This window comes from Rhipicephalus microplus, chromosome 2 (genome assembly GCF_043290135.1).
Source record: "Rhipicephalus microplus isolate Deutch F79 chromosome 2, USDA_Rmic, whole genome shotgun sequence".
NCBI classification, from domain to species: Eukaryota; Metazoa; Arthropoda; class Arachnida; order Ixodida; family Ixodidae; genus Rhipicephalus; species Rhipicephalus microplus.
In genome coordinates, this window is record NC_134701.1 from 274,918,735 (window position 1) to 274,940,747 (window position 22,013).

The following is a 22,013-nucleotide window of genomic DNA, read 5'->3' on the forward strand; positions in this document are numbered from 1 at the left end:
CCATAGACACTAGCGCCAGAGTTCTCTCTAGTGTATATTAAGAAACTATGTGTACACGCACAGATGCGTGCACTATACCTCGGCGCATCATGATAACGAACGCAATGTGAGCGGGAGCGAGATGCTTCCCTTTCTCCTGGCGAGCACGTATTTGGGCAGTCTCTTATTGTGGCTTCCACTTAAACCTTAATTTCCTTCCCACATTTATGCCTCCTTATCGCTGCTGCTGCTGTAGAGCAGCTAAGCAGCCCAATTTTCTGCGTAAAGGAGGGTGAAATGCGGCGAGCAGCAAACAACGCCATAGGCGCGTTGTTTGTTGCTCACCTAAGCACATATACTAAATGGGACCTTTCACATGCTTAATTATTATTAGCACGGTTATATGTTCTTTGACAATAATTATTGGCGACTAGTGGTGGACACCTGATTTTTTCCCTACAAAGAGCTGTTTACTTCGCACCTTTGCCCCAAAAATCAGGGAATCCAACTGCAGGCCTTCGCGAGAAACGCATTCGTCGCTTCATTTTCGCATCCATTGCGGAGCTTTTTTTTTTATTATTTCACACTGGACACAAAGATACGGGCGGGGGGCACACTGCACTAACGCCCCCCCCCCCTTCTTCCCATCCTATGTAGAACCTTCCGTACGCCAACGACCAACACCAAGTAAGAAACAAACGAACAAACAAGACAAGGAAGCGACAAATTCCTGAAGCCTCCCTCAAAAGAGCAGCAACTTCTTAAACGAGAACGCGTGCAGACTGCGCGCAGCAGAGTGTACAAAATGCTCAGCGAGCATAATAAACACGTCAAGACGCCGCCGGCACAGCGCGTTCCCTTTCTCCGCGCGCGACTCGGCTTCCTGCTCTGGCCCTGTGTATGCATTTATCTTCCCGTTCTGGGTCACGACACGGCCTGCTGCGCGAACGGCGCCCCAAACCACACTAAGAAGAAGAAGAAGAAGAACAAGAAGAAGGACAAGAACAAGAAGATGAACAAGAAGACGAAGGACAAGAACAAGAAGAAGAAAAGCAAGAACAACAAGAACAAGAAGAAGAAAAACAAGAACAGCAAAAACAAGAAGAAGAAAAGCAAGAACAACAAGAACAAGAAGAAGAAGAACAAGAACAAGAAGACGAAGAACAAGAACAAGAAGACGAAGAACAAGAAGAACAAGTAGAACAAGAACATGAAGAACAAGAAGAAGAAGAACATGAAGAACAAGAAGAAGAAGAACATGAAGAACAAGAAGAAGAAGAAGGAAAAGAAGAAGGAGGAAAAGCGAGGCTGAAACTTCCTACAGGGAGAGTGTCGGACGACGCACAAGCCTAATTTGCAAATGTCGTTTAAAAAAGAAATGGCAACACTATACCACATACTCGACTCGTCAAGAGCGGTATACGCCACCGTTGACGACCCGACGAAATGTTCGTGCATTCGTCGGGGTTTGAGTCGACGTTGATAGCTTTGAACACGGCAGTGACAATGTCGTCAGCAGTGTCAATCGCACAGCCCTTCGCTTCAGACGTCTACACTTTCGTTACAATCGAAACAAGACCGTGTTGGCTTAAGTACGGCAGACAGGAAGATCTTAAGCCATGTGCACTTAATGGGGCGCCGCTTACAGTGATATCTATATAACCAGGAAACTACACCAATGTGTTCTAGTGTGCAGGCTGTAAGTGGCACTTTAAGCAGAACATTACTACTACACTCTCAAAAAAAAAAAGCGAGTAAAAAGGGTGTCTTTTTGTCCCACAACAATAATCGTCATCTATATTGCGTTTCATTCTTGCGCTATCGCCCCGCGACCGGTACATTCCGGTCACAATCGACATGCCCATTATCAGGGTTACATTGCATTTTCGATAGGAAAGTGGCCAGCGCCGAGTTTTTAGGAAAGGAAGCGCACGCAAGCCTGATGACGATTATTGTTGTGGGACAAAAAGACACCCTTTTTACTCGATATTTTTTTAGAGTGTAGTGCGAATAAATTCTTTTTTAATTAAAAATATATATATAGCATGGGACAATGCGACGATATAGGCAACTCCAGACGATATTAATCAGAATCACGCAAAGCCAGTCGTTAGTCATCACTTAAGCTGGAGTTAATCAGTGCTGCTTGCCTGCAAGAACATACAGTGGCTCAACACACCGGGCCTCGTTTTCGGACGGACGCAAACGCGCGCGGTTATTCGGAACGCAGTAAAGAGCCACAAAAAAACGCTGACGCGCTAAAACCGTTTTTAAGTACACTGTCACCGTGGGATCCGCACTTCTTTTCCCCAGCAGCACCGTTTTTTTTTGTTTTTTTTTTGTTTTGTTTTTTTTTTTTTTTGCCAATCTGCATGCATGGGTGGGCTTCTCTCCTTGGAGGACGGTAAAAACGAAGATAACGCGAAGGAGGGGCCGTGCCAAGCGTCTTCAAGGGCGAACGCCTGAGAACGCGGAAAGGTGTGCGCATGCACTGCTGCTGCCAGAGGAACGAGACTCCCCATCGCGAAAACACCGAGTGTATACACGTCGCGACAGACAAACAGCAGCAGACACGCGGAGACAGCCTCTGTCAAGACTTTCAAAAAAGCCGCCGAGCCGAATGCGGGACCGGGCCAAGAAGAACCGGCTTCCGACGACGTACTGGCCCACGTTAGCCGAGCGGGGCTAATTTTGGGGCCCGGTTAATTATACGAAGATATGTTGGCCTCAACCGTATCGTCACGTTGTTTTCTTCGTGTTTTTGTTCTGTACGCGTATTACTACATCGGGTGCTGAAATAGCGTGCCACAGAACTGGGCATATCAGATTACACGTCATCAGATGGCGTTTACCTTAACATTATTTCTTCACCTCTCGTCTATATAACTTTTCAGAGCCACGCTTACAAAACAACCACCGCGTAATCCCACCTTAGGGCGACAGTTATAGCGCGATGAGAACAGAACGACGACAAAAAAGAAACAAGAAGGACACGTGTCCTTCTTGTCTCTGTGTCGTCGTTCTGTTCTCGCGCTTATAACTATCGCCACGAAATACCAACTAGCCCAAACTGCCACCCATACCTTAAGCTTTAAACGATTTACGCCGTTGATTGATTGATTTGTGGGGTTTAACGTCCCAAAACCACTATCTGATTATGAGAGACGCCGTAGTGGAGGGCTCCGGAAATTTTGACCACTTGGGGTTCCTCGATTTACGCCGTTGCTTTGATGTATAAAGAGAGAGAGAGAGAGATCACGAAGATCGTATACGTAATGAATACCTCGTGAGGCAGCGAACGGACAAACACAACAGTCACTTAGAAGCGTGGCTGCTTGGGCTAGTTGGTATGGCATGACGATAGTTATAGCGCGAGAACAGAACGACGACACAGAGACAAGAAGGACACGAAAGACACGCGCTACGACTAGCAACACGGGAGCGCGCGACATCGGGAACACCGCCAATGGCATCCACTATCATTCCACTAGCCTGAAATAAGTGTGACCTCACTTGCGGACGATACAAAATGAAGAAACATCATTTAGCTGCGCATATGAATGCCAAGTCGAAGTCATATGCGCAATGTTTCAGCCTACGGTTGGTTCCACGCACGTCCTCGTTGCAAAGTGATACTGAGCGCCACTGTACATTCTCTTGTTCACGCGGGGCCACACGCGACCGACAACACCGACGCCGAAGATGGCATACCTTGGAACGGACGGACGCACGGACGGACGCTTCGCCCCACTCATCATTCACTCCATGGGTATGCTGTGAAAACCACTAAAGCCATCTAGTTATATCTCTCCCAAGGACATATACACACAACGCCATCTATAGATGAACTCAAACTAGTGGTGGCTACATACTACTACTACTACTACTACTACTACTACTACTACTACTACTACTACTACTACTACAGAGAAGGAAACGACCCAAGGCGCATGGAGCTTCGCCACTAAAAATGGGTCTAAATTTTGCCTAATGAGCGACACATCTACAGCCGAAGATGACATAAGAGCAAAAAAAAAAAAAAAATAGGCTCGCTACGTATTACGATCACATGTCCGAATTTGGATTTGAAATTATTTCCTGTTTCCGGCCAAGTAAACACGAAGCCCTTAAAGTACACGCGATGCCGAGGGGAAGGGGGGTTCAGACGATAGTGTGATCGTTAAGCGAACGCAACTTCCGAGACAAAAATAACGCAGGCGTTGAGCGAAAAACGCGCGAGAGGCGAGAGGAACCTCGAAGGTCGACGCGAAGGCGGAGGAGTATGGTGAAAAGAAGTTGGCCTAATACCCCGCACGCACGGAAACAGCAGACGGCGGCGACCGACAGAAGGACGAAAACAACGAGGCAGCAGCAGCGGCAGCCCCATCATTTACAAGACTCAAGGCCCGACAGGGGGCGTTATTTCTCGCGGTGCGGCGCGCCCGCTACAGAGAACGCAAAGGGAGGGAGCCATCGGCACGGCACGGTATTGCTACTGCGCGGCACGGTATTGCTACGGCACGGTAAAAGGCAAGAGCGAAGCGATTTCATTGAAATTGTGAGCGTACACAACGCGGACAAGCAACAGAGGGTACAGTAATAATAATGGAAGCCACCTGCAAGTCTGCGACCACCGCCGGAGGACGAAGAAGTGTGGCAGCTTGGGCTAGTTGGTATGGCACGACGATAGTTATAGCGCGAGAACAAAACGACGAGACAGAGACAAGAAGGACACGAGCGCTAACTTCCAACTGAGTTTAATGCGCAGAGCACGAAAATATATAGAGGAGACAGTAACCATGTGATAAAAACCATATGGCACAAATAGCAGAACAAGAGTAAGAAAAAACAAAAACAAACAACACAAAAACAAAGGCACTGAAAAACAGCACAGAAAAATCTAGAAGAAAACGAAACAGAAAGGTAAAAATAATATAACTACCTGCCCGCACCGAAACCTCGTGTCTTTCGTGTCCTTCTTGTCTCTGTGTCATCGTTTTGTTCTCGCGCTATAACTATCGTCGAAGGACGAAGTTGCAAGCGCGCGAGCGTGTCTGATTGGCTGGCGAGATCACGCGGTGCCCCTGATGCGCCGCTAGATTTGAAATACGCGCGTTGACACAATTCAATCATCATCATCATCATCATCATCGCATAGTTTCGTTCTTTTTCATTCGTTACTCGCCCTTTTGGGCACGTCAGCTAAGTGAGGTTTACTACTACTACTACTACTTCAAATATAATAATAATAATAATAATAATAATCAAACAAAAGACGGTGCAGCGTACACTAAAGCAGTTTCGCTGTAAGATCAACTCATCACAGACGACATTTGCTGGAGAAAATTTGAGGCCCAGGTCTTCCTTGACCTCTCAAATTCTGGCAGAGGGTTCCGGCGCGTGGGTGGCCAGATTTAAACTGACCATCCTCGAACGGGCCTATAGCCAGGTGACGTTGAATTTACTCGCGTATATTGTGAACCACTGAATAAACTTGCTTCACTCCCCCCCTCGATCAGCACTGTTGCACGCACAGTGAAATCACGCGAATGACTCCCGATTTGGTGTTTCTCGTCCGTTTAGCACCAAAAAAAAAAAAAGAAGAAAGGAATCATCAAAACAAGACGACGCAAACAAGTGAAGGGCGAATTCGTAATGCAGCACTCAACAAACGAGAAGACGGAACACAAAGAACGACACACCACAAGCGCTACTATAACCACTACTTAACGAGAAAAGTGCGCAACGACAAAAGCGCCAGCTGATGTGTTCGTTCTTTATGTCCGTCTCGTCGTATGTTGTTGCGCTACATAATGAATTTGATCCGGCCCCAACTATAGCCCAGGAACAAGTCCTTCTGCCACGTGAAGGGCGATTAAGCAAGAGCGACCGTAAGGCTAATCATCGGAGGAACACGGCAGCGACCGAAATCTGCCAATGGAAGAAGAGTGATGCAAGAGAGAGGAGTGGGAAACGAGGAATAATCGCTCAAATGACAGCGGCGGCGGCAGCGGCCACGCAATGCAGACCGGCTGTATAGCGTGCACACGGACAAGTAAAGTGCCCGTCTGTCGGAGAAAGAAGGACGCGGTCACGTCCCGGCGAACAGCGGTTTTCTCTCTCTCCCTCAATTTCCTTCTCTCTTTTTCCCTCTCCCAACGAGTGACACGAGCGAGTGACGTCGTTCCGTCTGGGAAACAACTTCCGCTTGCCGTTCCGTCGCCGAGCGCGAAAGCGACGTATACGTCCAAGTGCACAATGGGAACGGCGGCTTTCGCTCAAAACTACGTCACGCACACAGGACCGCACGCAACGCAGTCGTCTGGCTGCAGCTCCCGACAGCGCCCCTGTCACACGACGCGGTCGACCTAACAAAGCCCTACATACGCAGTCGTATTCGCCCGAATCTCTTTCCGCCCGTCCAGTACAACATCACCCTTTTGCCAGGCTATGCGCTCTTCCACCCAGTCGAGAAAGACAACGGGAAATAATAGCGATATCGTGGACAGAGAGAGAGAGAGGAAACATTTTATTAAGTGAAAATCCCTGTCGAAGCGACGCCACCGCTGCCCGATGCGGCTACCAGCGGCTGCAACAGCCCTATCTCTCACTCTAACTCTCTCTTTTAATAGCGTTTTTGTAGTTTTTGCCATCTAGGTTTCGCCGCAGCAGCAGCACGGCGTGCGAAAATTAGAAAACTCTACACAATTACGAAACAAGCGTTGTTTCGTCGTGTTCCGGAACATTGCCTTTCAACGTGCAAGAAGAAAAAAAAACAACGAAGAAAAATATCGCAGCATGTCTATCCACGGAGTGAATGACGATGAGTGGGGGCGAAGCGTCGGAGTGATTTATCGGTAAACCATGAATCATCCGCCCGTCCGTCTGTTTGTCTGCCTCCTTGGAACGAACGGACGGACGCTTCGCCCCACTTCATCATTCACTCCGTGGGTATGCTGTGAAAACCACTAAAGCCGTCTATTTATATTACTCCCAAGGACATATACACACAACGCCATCTATAGAGGAACTCTTAACTAGTGGTGGCTGCATACTACTACTACCAGTACTACTACCACCACCACCACCACCACCACCACTACTACTACTACTACTACTACTACTACTACTACTACTACTACTACAGAGGAGGAGGAGGGAACGACCCACGGCATACGGAGCCGGAGCTTCACCCCTAAAAATAGGTCAAAATCTTGCCTAATGAGCGACGCATCTACAGCGACAGAAATGTAAGAGTCGACGACAGGTGAAAAGCTCCTGAAATTTCATTGCTGCTACGTTGATCCTTCTGTGCTTATTCAATCTTAATTAGCAAGCGTTTATTTATAACTCTTTCTAGATTCGAAGCTGCCGATTCTCAAATCGCACTACGTTATATCCACACTGAAAATCCGTTTCGCGGGAACGTCGTTTGTTATGTACTACCTGACACAAGAATAAGGATGAGAAGGTGACACACACATTGCGCTGCGCACTGATCCTTACAAAGGATGCAAACATACACTGCAAACAAAAAAACTGAGCGAGTGTATAGCCGAAGGGCACCTGCAAGAAATGTACCACAGGTGAAGAAGTTGTGTAGCACATACGGTACACCCAGTTCCAGTCGCGCAGCGGCTTACGCTAACTCCGCGGCGGGACCGCATCCACTAGAGGTGACGAGAAAACGACCCCCGTCGGGATCAGGGGGTGTAAGGTCAGTCGATACAACAGGCCACGCGATGACCTTCAAAGGCGAAGCCACGAAATTCGATGTAAGGTTGGCGAGAGGGCGTTACGTGACGGCGTCATCATCATCGGGACTTGGCCGAGAGAGGGCACTACATGACGGCGTCATCATCATCATCATCGGAACTTGGCCGAGAGAGGGCACTACATGACGGCGTCATCATCATCATTGGGACTGGCAGTTGTGGGGGTTGCGTGTGTGGGGAAGGGGGAGTTCGGCCTGGTTGAGAAGAGTGGCAAGACGTTGCGGTGTGTTGTGCGCGATTTAGGGTTAGCGCATGACATCAAAAAACCGCATGACATCGACGGCAGAGGCGGTGTGCGCGCGACGACCTTCAAGCGACCATCGGCGTACCGCGAGGCTACGGACGTCCGCCGACACCACCACGAGTTCTTCGACTCCAGGAGCGCAGCTCGCGATTCCCCGTCAAGACGTCGACGTGCGGGAATTTCGTTCGTTTGTGGACACAGGCGTGCGGAATGGGGTGGGAGTGTCTTCCTTTGATCATACAAAAAGGGGGCGCCAATTCTGGCACGTGCCTTTACGCAGTCGGACCTTTCACACCTGACGTGCTCAACTACTATAAAAAATCATTAGTACGCTAAACAAAAGTACACACACTGCCGAAGTTATGGTGCAACCACCTCGCAGGCAATCGGCCGAGCATCATCAAACACTACACTAATAAAACGGCATTGCAACTACAAGTAATCCCCGATAATCATTCCCAAATAGCACCAAACCACGGCACAATCCAGCGCATACCTGCAGTCAGTGCATTTCTATTATTTCGTAAGCAACGTTTCAGTCCCTATAAAAATCTTTGAGCTGGACAGAGTGCAGTGGCACCACCCAAAATGTTTGACGCGCGATGGTATACAATCACTCTTCGATGTGATCCAGCGAACCTTTTCCAAATGACCATCCGCCCGGGCGAACCAGCGCATCAAAATAGGCCAAAAGAACATGTTCATCAGAGACAGGTGCTTGCGGTCACATGTGTATACGAAACAGTAATTCAAACTAAACGTATATATCTAGAGAGCGAATTGTTGGGCAAGTTGGTGTCCATTGTACTGACAACAGCGTTACGAAGGACGAGGGATAGGAAGAGCAGAATATATAGAAGAAAAAAAAAAGACACGTGAACAATGATATATTCTGAAACAATACATAACTCGTGAACAATATATAGCTTTATATTCTGCTCCGTTTCGCAAATAAAGTTCAGTTGCAAGTTTAGCGCTCGTTTGTGTTCTTCCTATCCCTTGTCCTTTGTTTGCACTGTTGTCGGTATAAAAATATATCTATAGCAAGACATTAAATGGACCTTAACGTTGTCGCAGACGATACGGGGCTTAGCTTGAAAGTATAACGCACCAAGCGCCGCCGCCAACGCTCGTCAACTCACTTGTTGTAGACGCGGCAGGTGGAGTTGTTGACGCGCCTGTCGGACACGTATCGGCGGTGGTCCTCGAAGGCGTCCTTGATGGCGGTCACGCCGAGCACGAACAGCACGGGTATCATGGCGACCTCCTTGCCGAACGCGTTGATCTGCGGCACCCAGTTGAGCAGCACGATGCCCAGGAAGTACAGGTTGGCGAACCGGTGGAACTGTTCGAACAGGTTGCGCGGCACGAACGACAGCAGCGTGTACTTGGTGGTGCGCACCGCGTTGTCGGCGAACCCGCGGTTAGGGTGCTGCGCGGTGTCTTCGGGCACCGTGTGGTTGGGCACCAGCCGCCGGTTGGGCTCGGCACCCGGGCTGCCGCCCTCCGTGCCCGCGGTCCGCGAGCAGCGCCAGCACCTCCAGGGCAGCTCGCGGAGCCAGCGGCACAGCCGCCTCCTGCGGGGCGCCTCGCGCTCGGCGGCCAGCGACAGCGACGCCATGCTAGAATCCTCGGCGGTCGCCATGTCGCCGCCGCCGGCCCTGCACGTGACAGAGCAACGAGGCTATATTACACACAATTCCGTCATCCACAGAAAGACAGGGCACTCCGCTGAAAGTATATGCTCGCATGCTTTCGTCATTCCAGGAATATAACACGGTATTAACATGGATAGCTTTGCGCAACCGTACGTTTCAGTATATACCACAAACTCATCCTTATTCCCCCTGTGCTTGCGTCCCTTTTCTCCGTGCTCGAAATTCTCGGCTGCTGACCCGCAGGTCGCGGGATCGAATCCCGGCTGCGGCGGCTCCATTTCCGATGGAGGCGGAAATGTTGTAGGCCCGTGTGCTCAGATTTGGGTGCACGTTAAAGAACCCCAGGTGGTCGAAATTTCCGGAGCCCTCCACTACGGCGTCTCTCATAATCATATGGTGGTTTTGGGACGTTAAACCCCGCATATCAATCAATCCGTGCTCAAAATTGAGTTGCGATACAGCAATACGTGAATATGACGCACCAACTCGCGCAATCGTCTCTTCACACGACATGGCAGAACACGTTGCAGTGAACGGCAAGGGGGATGGACGGAATTCGGCCAGTAGAGATACGCGACGCGCCTAACTGACAACTGCGGTACCACGTGCCAAAAGGTATAATACACTTGCGTGCACGCACATGATTCGAGTTCACCGTGACAACGTGTGTTTGCAACACACGACGTGTGTTAGCAGTGACAAACGTCAACTGCTGTAATCTCTGGCGCTTACAAATATATACACGATTTGTTGCCCGATAAGCACCCCCTTTCAGCAGACCGAGCATGGAATCGGTCATTCGAACCAGAAAATCTGCTTGCACGCGTTTCCACAGCTTCAGGTGAGCTCACTAACAGCTAAATGCGACGTTTTATCTCATAGTCAACCAACAGCTTCGCGATATTTCGTAGTGAGTCGGCTTCTTTAGCAGAATACAGGAGGTATTCGCCATTCCCTTTTCCCGCCAGGCGGAGCCAGTGAATACGCCGCAGCAGCCACGGTCCGTCTGCGATCCGGCACGTGACAGCACGATATTTGGCGGCGCTGCAAGCTCAATAACTCGTTTTCCTAGAGATATATCAACGTAACACGTGCTGGCAAAAAAACTTCGGTTGTGGTACGACGATGACGCTCGCGCGCGAGACCACAGATATAGCGACTGCCGCGCCCCTCGCGGATAACGTCACGTGAACACCTCCTATAGCACATCGTGGCTCCACACATATACCCTCCCTGCCGTTCTTTTTCCCCCCGTTTTCCTTCCTTCCACACATATACCGCCGCAGAGTGTTTATAGGCTCGGCTTGCGTCGATTCGTTTTCAGCGAGTCGAGTCAGAACTGCTATAGTTACGCGCACCGTGATTAACACAGGCGCTCGCCTACGATGAATGACGAATACCGCGACAACAAGCAGCCATATCGTGTCGGCCTTCTGCTGTTTCCGACAGAACGCACACGAGCACTATAGCCCGCCAATATGTCGCCACGTGCTCGCGTTCTGAGCCGCGGAAGAGTGGCGCAGCTAATCTCCGTTGCCCAACACGAGTGAAACAACGAGCGTCTCGGCAGAGCACAACGGTGTTTGCCGGCGGCAGATTCGGTGCAGCTTGTTGCACCGCGCTGTCAAGGACAGTCAACTACACCTTGCTGATTACGTGCACACGTGTAGCTTGCTTGACTTACGTGGCGAAACGTGCGACAACTAGTTAGTGGACCCGGATTGAGGTTCGTTTTCATAAAGCTGTTCTCTGCCGCAACAACGTGTCCTCGTCAGCCTAACGTTACAGATATAACATGGCAACCGGTATCTCTAGCAGGCCAGCAACTTATGCTGGCGTCCAAGAGAATGTACTGGCCATTTTTGAAAGCAATGTCACACACCACCGCGAAAGACAAGACTGGACAATGACAGAGTGTGCGCGCGTGTGCTGCCGAATCTGCTGTGTTTATCTCTCTTCCCTCTACGCTCTCTATCTTTCATCTCCCCCATCCCCCTCCCATGCGCAGGGTAGCAAACCGACTGCCTATAGGCTAGTCAACCTCCCTGCCGTTGTTTTTCTCCCATTTTCCTTCCTTCTTTCGACATGAGATCAATTAACGACATGACTATGAGATGCCGTAGTGTAGGGCTACAGAAATTTAGGCCATCTCGTATATTTTTTGGCATGCAATGACATCGCCCAGTATGCACGAGCCTGTACCATTTCGGCCCGTCGAAATGCGACCAACGCGGCCGGAATCGAACCCGCGACCATCTACGGGTCAGCAGCCGAGCGCCATAATCACTGTTCCAACAAGCTGTTCGCTGGAACTGCTTTTAAAATGAACTGATTACAAAATTATACGCCACCATTTTCTTCTTTTTCCCTTGTGTATTCAGTTGAACACGTTGTAAAGATCACAAGCATCAAGTACAATATTGGACAGAATGTCACACTCGCCAAATGCACTGTGAAACTATTAACACGCTATATGCAGTCACCGGACAACACACGAAGAATGTGAGATCTTAAGCACACTCCGTCATACATAGCGAAGCCAGCGAATCACTAATGGTATTATCACATCGTGTGACGTTACTAACTTCGCACTCTGCGTATTGAGAGGAACGGGGAATAACATTACAGCTGCTCAGACAACGTTTCGCAAGCGCGGATGTTTACAAATCTGTCACAACTCTCGTGCGCTAACGAAATGTATTTTAGGAGGGAAATATATTAGCATGAACATTCGAAGCCTGCGAGGTTTCTAACGTGTCTGAAAACTACGGTGTTGTCTGTACGTATGCAGCAGGCGCCTGTAAATCCGAGTTCTCCGCACTGATAGGCCTTGTGAGGGGAAGCCCACTTCTGCAGCTCCGTTCGTTTTACACGCGCTTATGTCTCGAACGATGGGAAATACTGAGCGCACCCTCTGTGAGAAAACAAACAATGAAACGCTTTGCGGCGAAGCGTAGCAACGAGAAATCGGAATACTAAAAAAATCGCAGCATATCAAATGAGTGAATGATGATGAGTGGGGCGAAGCGTCCGCCCGGCTGTGGATATGCTGTGCTGGGTACGTCGGAGGGATGGACTGCCCTTTACCATAAGGAGTTTCGCCCCCCAAATAGCCCTTGCATGTCGGTCGCGACACAATGCGATTATGTTGCCGACGTGAACGTGTGGCCACGTGATCACTTCGAAAGCTCGTTCTGATTGCTTTCTCGCACGATCGCCAAATAAGAGAAAGAAAAGGTCACGTCATGACTCACTTTGAAACTTTGAAGGTGTAACGTACTCAAGCAAGACGAGGACCGAAATCGCACGATCGAAAGGAGGAGGGACAATGTGGCGAAACGCACATATCTACCTGTACAGCGTCCTATACGACTGTCATTCCCCTGCGACGTTATCTTACGGGGATGGTCTAGCAACCTTCCTACACAGCCACGTCTCTACCAAAGATCCAAATAACAGGTGGCAGCTGAGAATTGGGAATACGAAACTCGCAATTCTTTGGCAGTGCGTCAGCAAGCGCGGAATCGTGCTAAAATACACGTGCGAACGTGACGCGCTGTCACGTGTTCATCTGAACAGGAGGGTAAGCGAGGGGTATATTAGCAAGGTACGAGAATATGGTGAAGGTAAATTGGAACATTTAAGACAATACGATGTTCCTAAGCAACTCACGTATCATGAAAGATCACCGCGCGGTGGAGTTCTCTCACAACACTGCCGCGCCTAGCGGACGGATGGAGCATAAGTGAGGCGTGGCCGGACAAGCAACGAAACGCGACGGAAACCCCCCGCCATGGAATCGCGCAAAGATCTTTAAAAGTTCCGCTTTGCCTCCAGCGACAGAAACTCGGCCTGCTTGTACGCATTCGTGTTCAAAGCTCGGATACAAGAATTAAACAATAGAACAAAGCGCCTCTCGCCCCACTGTCTATGGTGTCCCACATACATTTCGGCAGTGATTGAAAAGCACAAATAATGACTCCGTATTGTCGGGTGCCTCCCATTGAAGTATGCGATATAACGAATCGTAAAAAGAAAATGCAATACGACCTGAATATTGCTTCTCTAGACGGCGACAAGAAGTTTACGAGGCAATAAAGAACGTGTCCCGTTGCTATTCTGCGCAATGACTCACAACCCTCGCAAAGCGGTTCCGCCTGTCATCTCGCTAGCGCTTATCTCGCATTCTCAGACATCGCTAGGCCTTAAAATATGTTTCTAATTTCAATTATTTTAAATGTAAAAATCACTGTCAGCATCAAGCAACGCCTGTATGCAACGGAGTTATGACCGGATCAGAAAAAAAATATTAAAATACGACTCGACGTAAATTATCGTGAAGTGCCGGTGCGGCACTACGTCAACAAATCGTGGACGCAAGACTGCCAAGGTCACGCACGGCGCTGTGCGTGAATGTTCACATGCCCACTTTTGCCACATCACACCTGTCCTCGTCTGCACTGCACGCCACTAACGTTTCATTGCACGGTTGGCACCATCTTCAAATACTTATTGTGTCTTGGTAAAGTTAGAAAAGCTGGCCCGTGCGCTGCGTAAAGAGCTCGTTTTTACATCGCTGACATGTTCGGCTAATAGTAATAATAATAATTAACGTGGTTTAACGACCCGAAACCACCATACGATTACGCGAAACGCCGACATGTTCGGTTAGTTTGTTCTCCCTGTGCAAATGGTAATAACGCATCGCGAAGGAAAAAGAGAGTCACTTTACTGCAACTATTGATGATGAATAAACTTTATTTTCGTATTCTATTCGAGGATTTTTTTTTTTGTTTCAGTGCAGCCAGGTGCCCGCAGTATGCTTACAACTTGTACTTCACTGTTTTGCGATAATTTAACTGCGCATCTGACTTCCTTCAAACAAATCTAATTGCAAGTCACACTCTTTCCTGTACCTCTTATTTCTTCGCGCTGCGTTATTCTCTTTTGCACAGCGATATTTGACTGCCGAGCTCAAGTGGCAGTTAGGAGTTACATTACTGACATTTTTTTTTTTTTTTTTTTTTGTCTCCTAAGTTTTCCTCGCGCTGTCACTCAGCCTTCGAGTCAAGACCTCGGGCACACCGACTACAAAGTGACGCCGACGACTGTGAAAAACCGTTGTTCGACTGCAGAAGCAGTCGCTCTTCACAACACCGCAGCCGACCGCCACAACACCGCGCGAAGCGAAACTTTTCCACGCGTCGCACAGACCCGCACCGGCCGCCGGTATGCGCCCTAGAATCGGCGTCGAAGTCTTGCGCAGCGAGCGTGTCCCAATACGAGCGAACGGATCCTTTTCACGCAGCGCCACGGTGCCGATTAAGCGCACAGCCAAGGTCGGTACCTAACGAGCAACGTCTGTCACACGCAAGAACGGCGAAAGTGACAGCCGAGCGTATTATACCGCACTTAAAATGCTGAAGTTTGATGCATGTTCAGCGCTTAGGCGAACTAAGAAAACACGCAGACACCGAAAGAAAACAGGGACAGAGAAAAATTCCACCTCGCTCATCACAGGCCGTTTGTATTAGAAAAGAAAATGAGAACTGCTTAAGCAGTGTCTTTATCGTGTTGTCACAAAAGGAAGCAGGTTATCTACTTAAAAAATTTATTTGTTGGGGGGAAGCACACGTGTGCCACATTCCCAGTTGCGGCAAAAAAAAAAAAAAACTTTCTTTATCCTGCGGTCGTGCCTGTTTTCACTGTGGAATAAATTTACTTGAACATCAGCGTATTTACTGTCTCCTTTTTATTTCATGACTCCATTTGTGTGTTTTTATATTTCGCCTGAGCTTTGGAAATACATCCAATCATAAGTCGGAAACCGGCAAAAAAAGCGAAACCGCAGAGCAAACTATATGTTAACACATCGCGAAATCTGTTTTTTTTTTTTTTTTGAACCAATCCGCACGGTACGTTTAGCACTGTTTTAACCTTTTACCATCAAATCTACCGGATCCGTAGGAACTCTAACCGAAACCATTTAAAATGCTTCGGTACTCATTGGCACGGTTGCCTTAGAGCGCGTGTGAGCACAATGAACGACTTCATTATTCCACTACGTTCCTCGACTAAGTGGTCTCGCCGCCTTGCCCAGCCAGTGAAAACTTGGCAGGCGAAAATTAAACGCGCCGACGTCGGCAACTAGCTCAACAGAAAAGCGTGTTTTGTTCAAAAACAGCACCACGGTGAGAACTTTATTATAGGCTTCCTTACTGGGCGAACCGAGTTCACGAATTAAAAAAAAAATCACGAAGTTTTCACAAGCGCGCTAGCGCAAGTGCAGCGCGAAACTTGGGACATATATCCGAAGTTTGCGTCAGCGCAATAGCGACGGCAGTTTTAAGCCGGCGCGCTGATTATTACGCAACAAGCACCCTGGCGCAGAAAAGAGTAGGAGGGGGGGGGGGAAGCAAACTTGGAACGTGATCTCTCGGGGTTCCCTTGAGACAGCCGCTTCTTGAAAGGAGGCACTTCTCGGTTCGCACAACATCGGCCGATCTCGTGCACAGGTTTGTCGCGATAGAAAGTGCACGTAAACGGCGCCAACGAACTACCGTCAACAAGAGGCGAAAAAAGAGGGAGCAAAAAAAAGGGGGCGACAAGAAACTGGCCGCCGAAGAACTCACCGAAAGCACCGCAGCCAAGGCGCTTTAAGTGAACTCGAAAGTGTTATATCCGAGACGACTCCGAGAGAGAGCGAGGCGAGTGCATCCGCGTCTTCGACGACGAGTCGTCGTTGCAGTCATTTGAAGACAAGCTTCACACGGATGCAAGAATTACCACACAGCACGCCTGTCGTCGGAGATCCCGGGCGAGGAGCAGCCGTTGCTCGCTGTGCAGCGACGGGAGCAGGCACACATCGCCGAAGTCGACACGCTATATCCGTGCAAGGTGCGATCACTTTTTTTTCTAGCAGGTTACACCGTAGCTCGTCGGCGTTTCGAAGCACTCGTTGCCGCCGTCTTTTTCCCGCCGATATGCGCAAGTATCCGGAGGAAAAACGCTCCGTCGACCGGCAAAAGCAGCGCCGAACCTGCCGCACGAGCGCCACTATTCCAGGGCTGCCTACTGCCACTGCGCCCGCGAGCAGTGTCGTAAAAAAATTAAGGCGTATGAAAAGCGATAGGGAGCCAGCGAAGCGAGCGGGTAAACGCAAGCCGCCGCTGACGCTGAACACCTGACGTTAAACACTTCCGGCGGACACTACGTCATAGTGTTGACATGCGTTAACAATAACACGTCACTTTATTTATTTCACTATTTAAAACAAAATAACCCAATTTTACATAAAGTTTTTAGATTTATGTTTTGTTATATGAAAGTTACGCTATTTATGATAAACACAGAAACCAGCATCGGCAGCAAGAAAAACATCAACGCGACAGCGAAATAACAAAGCCGGTTAAGTTCACGGCCAAGCAATTTGTTTTGTGTCGACTAGTGTTTGTAAACAGTGAATTCGGTTTGCTCTAGATCCGTAATTATTCGGAGTCAGTCAACGCTGATGTCGAGTTGAGTGCTACCCGTGAACGAGTTCAACAGCATCGACTTTAAACGAGATATGGCTGACTACAGCTTAGTGCGTCGCGGGAAGCTTGTGCTGAAGGGCCGCGCAACGAAGTGAGTACATTTCTTTCGCGATCGCATTGGTTACGATTGGTTCATTGATTTCTGACTCCGTTGTCGGGTGAACAATGCTTGGGGTTGCCACAGTTCATTAAGTGAAAGTTGTTTTAGGTTAATCTGTTGGGCCATGTTACGCATGTTTGTGCGGGTAGCGTGTGCGGGAAGCGAGGATGGCGAGCTGTGTGCTTGCGGTGACAGTTTCACGTTGACATCCCCTGCATCTCGCAGGAAGCACAAGAGTAAAAACAAGTCCAAGCAGAGCTCCAGTGGTGGCGACGAAAGGATGGAAAGTGAGGACACCGTCAACCACGGTACAGTTCTACACACGCTGAAGTGCATACCAAACTGTTTTATATGCTGTATATTTCGTCACAGGAGGATGGTGGGAGCTGAAGGCGTTCGAAGAGTACACGGGTCCTATAGCCATTGAGTTCAGCCCGTACTGCTACATGTCCTCGCGGGATGATGGGTTGTTCGTTCTTGGTGGTCCTCATCCTCTCGGTAAGCTCATTTCTTAATGGGGTATTCGGCCCCTCGACTGTCTCTAATGAGCCACCGAGATTTTCTGTAATTAACGTGGCGTTTTGCATTCCGTGTATGTGACGTCAAGACGAAACTGCCAGTGACGTAAGGTTTGCTTATCTGTACACCCGAGACTGGAGCGCGGCGCGTCATCGTTTAGACTACCCGTACTTCAGTGTTCTGTTGTTCGAAGTGCATTTGATTATATCGTATAAAGTATTCTTGACTTTATCTCGTGCTAAAGCCACAATATTTGTGTCCCAAGATTTCGGCTGAAACAACTCGGCTGTGAAATGTGGAACACCCATCCACATGTTCCACTTGGATGAAATGCTCAGATTCTAATGTTCCATAAGAGTGCATGTGTTGCAACTGATGGCTTGGACGTAAAATTAGGGTTTTAGAATACCATAACGGGAACCCGCAAGAGGTTGGTGTATGACGCATGCACAACGCTTTGCGTTGCACTGTTCCAAAACCCTAGTTAGTGACAGCATGGATCCATTCATATGCACTCCTGTGAGCTAAAGTATACGCACCACGGGAGCCAGTGCCGAAATCGATGCCCATGTCGTTTAGTCAGAAGCCGCTGCCGTGGGGAGCATTGCTCCAACAGAATTGTTACTGGAAGCATTACTCTCACGGAATTCGTCGGACAAATGCTCCCAACAGCAGACGGCAAAGGCGTGCGGATGAAAATAATCCCATGGGTATGCGTGGCTGGGAAGTAAAAACAGTGCAAAAGTATAGACAAAAACTGTGTGAGAGACGACAGGGCTACTAACCCAACTTTCGCTTCTAGTGCGGTATATGTGGTACGTGCAGTCATAAAAAAAAAGTTCTACTCTGCCTTACACACATGGCAGGTACAAGGCTTCCCCCACCTTGTCGCAAGCTGTATGCCTCCCTACAGTTTGAACTGGCAGCCTATTTCTACTAGGTCATGTCATCACATGGCAATTTTATCAACTCTTAAAATGAAAAGCCACGAGGGTGATTTTGCTCTTGAAATGCCGGCAAATACACAGCAAAGAACAGTGAATTGTGAAGAGAACGTCGCTAATGAAATTATCTCCTGTCCTTTTTTTTTTTCTAGGTGAAGGCCCAGTTCCAGAAGAAATATTAACAGCTGTCAAACTCTCTGACACAAAGATAGCCTTGAAATCTGGCTATGGGAAGTACCTTTCTGTCCAGCCAGATGGTACAGTTGTGGGGCGGTCAGATGCCATAGGCCCACTTGAGCAGTGGGAACCAGTCTTTCAAGATGTGAGTGTGTTACGAACAGTGGTTGTTTGCAGTAGAGAAAAACTTGCGCTGACAAGTGATGCACTTGCTATTCCAGGGCAAAGTAGCCCTTCAAGCCAGCAATAACTGCTTCGTCACAGTAGTGGATGGTACAGACATAAAAGCCAATTGCCGTTCAGCAGGCAGCGATGAAATGATTAAGGTGAGCAGCCATCATGGAGACTTTTTTTTTTCCTTCAGTTTTCAAAGGGAATGTGCAAGCCTTTCATTGAACGTAGGTCCGTGCAACAAATATTTAAGATAATTTGCTGTTGTGTACCGACAGGTCCGTGCTGTGGCTAAAGCCGATACATCAAAGGAAAAAGATGTTCCCGAAGAGGAGAGAGGGTCCTTGGGAGAATGTGAAGTAAATTATGTGTAAGTGTTAAGTGCATGCATCATGCACCTTTTAAAACACATTTCAGAAACTGTGAAGACTTGATGTCTGCTAATCATTTTACAAGTTGTCATTAACAAACCAAACCTGTGCCATAGAAATTGGAGATAGCGACAGTATAGTGCTGTACAGCACAAGGGTTACTCACATGCGATTCTTAACTTCCCTGTCTTGGATTCTAATGCAGTGCCTTTTTCTCGAACATGGCTACTGCAGCCGAGTCCAGCCTGCCTATCACAGAAACGTTGCATTTCAAGGAGATGCTACATTTACTTCGTCTGCTCACCATTTTCGTACATATAATTTAGAGGGTAGCGGTTTCTCAAATGTTCCGCAGCCTAGGCTGCAAAAGGAAATCAGTTCTTTTAGCACATGTCACCCCAGTGACACTAAGCAGTGGCATGTATGACAAGGACAAAGCTACTGCCAACTGTTGGCTTTCTTGCGTGTGGTAGTGGCATGTAGTAGTGCAAGACCGCTGTGGAGAACAGCTATAACACGTAATGATGAATTACTTGGACTGTGAAAAGCATTAGAGAAGGCCTTCCATATTTTAGATGCTGCTTATGTACTGCGACATGTTCCTAGTGATAGCTCTTATTTTTCTTACTTTCAGGAAAAAGTTCCAGAGCTTCCAAGATAGAAAACTCCGTGTGAGTCAGCAAGACCGAAAGGACCTGAAAAGAGCCAGAATCGAGGGTTCTCTCCACGAAGCTTTGTTGGATCGACGATCGAAAATGAAATCTGACAAGTTTTGTAAATAATTTGAGTGTATGATAGTTGCATATCTTGCAATAAATGTACTGGTTTGTGTGAGCACTTGCACACACACACAAAAAAAGGAAAGTTCCCTATCATTCAGGCAGGAGTAGAGGCCGTTTCTTCGAGGGACAAGAGCAAACATGGGATGCAAGACTGCGGCATTTTCAGAGTAAGGAATGGGAGGCGCTGACTGCTGACCCACTGAAATTCCTGTAAAGCTTCCATTCATTCTGCATTACCAAGACAGTAGTGGTGCTTCACAGGATGATACTAGACGAGAAGGGGATGGGGGGGACGACTTTGACTAAAACACTTTGGGCTCCTCGACAGACTTGACAATTTCTCTTCCCTGTAAAAAAAAAAAAAGTTCTCTCTAGGTGCACTCTGTTTCAGTGCACTGCATGGAGTTGGGGAGAGCGACCGGTGTGGACAGAGCACCTAAGAGTCCAAAATAAAGGAGGATCAGTAAAAGAGGCAGCCATGCAGTGGCCAATCAAATGTTGTTAAAGAACTACAAGATCTGAAAAAAAAAAAAAATGTTTGCTTATGTTCGCTACTGCTGCAACAAATTTGAGCTTCTAGTAGTGTAGCAGCTCACAACGTGCCCCAAGCATGACTGTTTTGCTTACATGGCCCTTTTGAAACGGCTTAGTAACACACCTATGGACTGAAGCTCCACAACGCAAGACCTTGGCTACTGATCTAGAGACAAGCGCCGTCCTATAAATTCTGAGCATATTTCAGGTTCCAGATGTCTGGAGGCTTTTTTTTTTGTTCATGCAACACACAAGAAACTGGGTGGGCATATCGATTATGGAATAATTTAGCTTCAACATGCACAAAACATTCTCAATTTCCATTTATTTTGGAGAATGCTACACATGGCAGCAATTGCTACTCAGTAGGTAGCCTCCATCTAAGAGACCTTATTCATTTTCATTGTAAAGTGTAGCCTCGAATTATCTTGTGTAATATGCCAGGCCAGCATGTTTCATTATCGTACTCATAAGTTAATAAAAGTTGGGATGAAGGTAACACAAAACCTATCGCTTACATTGTGATTCTCCAGTTTCCTGGAGTATTAATAGGTCACAGTAGTTAATTAGAAGTTTGGAGGATGCAATTGTAAACCATAAAATTCTCCACTATAGTGGAAGTCCACGAGGAGGTGCTGTGCAAGCACTCGATGGCAATCTGAACTGGTCAACAGTAAAAACAGCTATCTCATTAGATACGATATCAATAATAAAAATGTGAACTGGTCAACAGTAAAAACAGCTATCTCATTAGATACGATATCAATAATAAAAATCTCGATAATAAAGCATCTGCCATTTTTGCACCCCAACTCCACGTCAAGGCAGAAATACTTTACCATAGCAAATGAGACACTGTTACAATGAACAAAAACTAACTTCCTAATTATTCACTTAAGGGTAGTTGTTTATATTAGAAAGTCTTAGTGCACAACGACTTGTGACAAATCTATTATTTAGAAATTGAAGAGTTGCACGTAACTAAAGATATTTGTTATAGCGTTTTGTGCACCTTACCAAGCCATAACAGAACGGTGACAAAGATGAAGGGAAGAGGACTAGGAGCTTAGAGACACGCACAGAGCTAAGTGCAACCACTCTGTTGCACCAGACCACAACTGCAGTGATGAAACTTGGATTGATACGTGGGGTTTAACGTCCCAAAACCACCATACGATTATGAGAGACGCCGTAGTGGAGGGCTCCGGAAATTTCGACCACCTG

General features: G+C 47.9%; 2 protein-coding genes across 2 annotated transcripts in view; one reads left to right on the top strand and one right to left on the bottom strand.

The window, feature by feature from the left end:
* The window catches only part of LOC119178873 (phospholipid-transporting ATPase VA-like), a 159,348-nt gene extending 142,921 nt beyond the window's left edge, over positions 1-16,427 (bottom strand). Inside the window, exons 1-2 of the mRNA XM_037430072.2 lie at positions 16,289-16,427; positions 9,141-9,659 (exon numbers count right to left, since the gene is read on the bottom strand). Of these exons, the coding sequence (XP_037285969.2) occupies positions 9,141-9,643 (503 nt within the window). The 5' untranslated portion in view covers positions 9,644-9,659; positions 16,289-16,427. The remainder of the gene's footprint in view (positions 1-9,140; positions 9,660-16,288) is intronic.
* Positions 16,428-17,079: 652 nt separating this feature from the next.
* FRG1 (FSHD region gene 1) lies at positions 17,080-20,337 on the top strand. Its single transcript, XM_037430073.2, has 7 exons — positions 17,080-17,282; positions 17,517-17,599; positions 17,664-17,789; positions 18,907-19,076; positions 19,153-19,257; positions 19,381-19,472; positions 20,108-20,337. Exons 1-7 carry the CDS (start codon positions 17,224-17,226, stop codon positions 20,253-20,255), a joined length of 783 nt encoding a protein of 260 aa, XP_037285970.1. The 5' UTR covers positions 17,080-17,223; the 3' UTR covers positions 20,256-20,337.
* Positions 20,338-22,013: the final 1,676 nt, after the last annotated feature.

Coding starts and splice junctions, on each gene's coding strand:
- FRG1 (XM_037430073.2), top strand. CDS start 17,224: ATGGCTGACTACAGCTTAGTGCGTCGCGGGAAGCTTGTGCTGAAGGGC. Junction 19,077..19,152: donor GGGAACCAGTCTTTCAAGAT/GTGAGTGTGTTA, acceptor TTGCTATTCCAG/GGCAAAGTAGCCCTTCAAGC. Junction 19,473..20,107: donor GAATGTGAAGTAAATTATGT/GTAAGTGTTAAG, acceptor TCTTACTTTCAG/GAAAAAGTTCCAGAGCTTCC.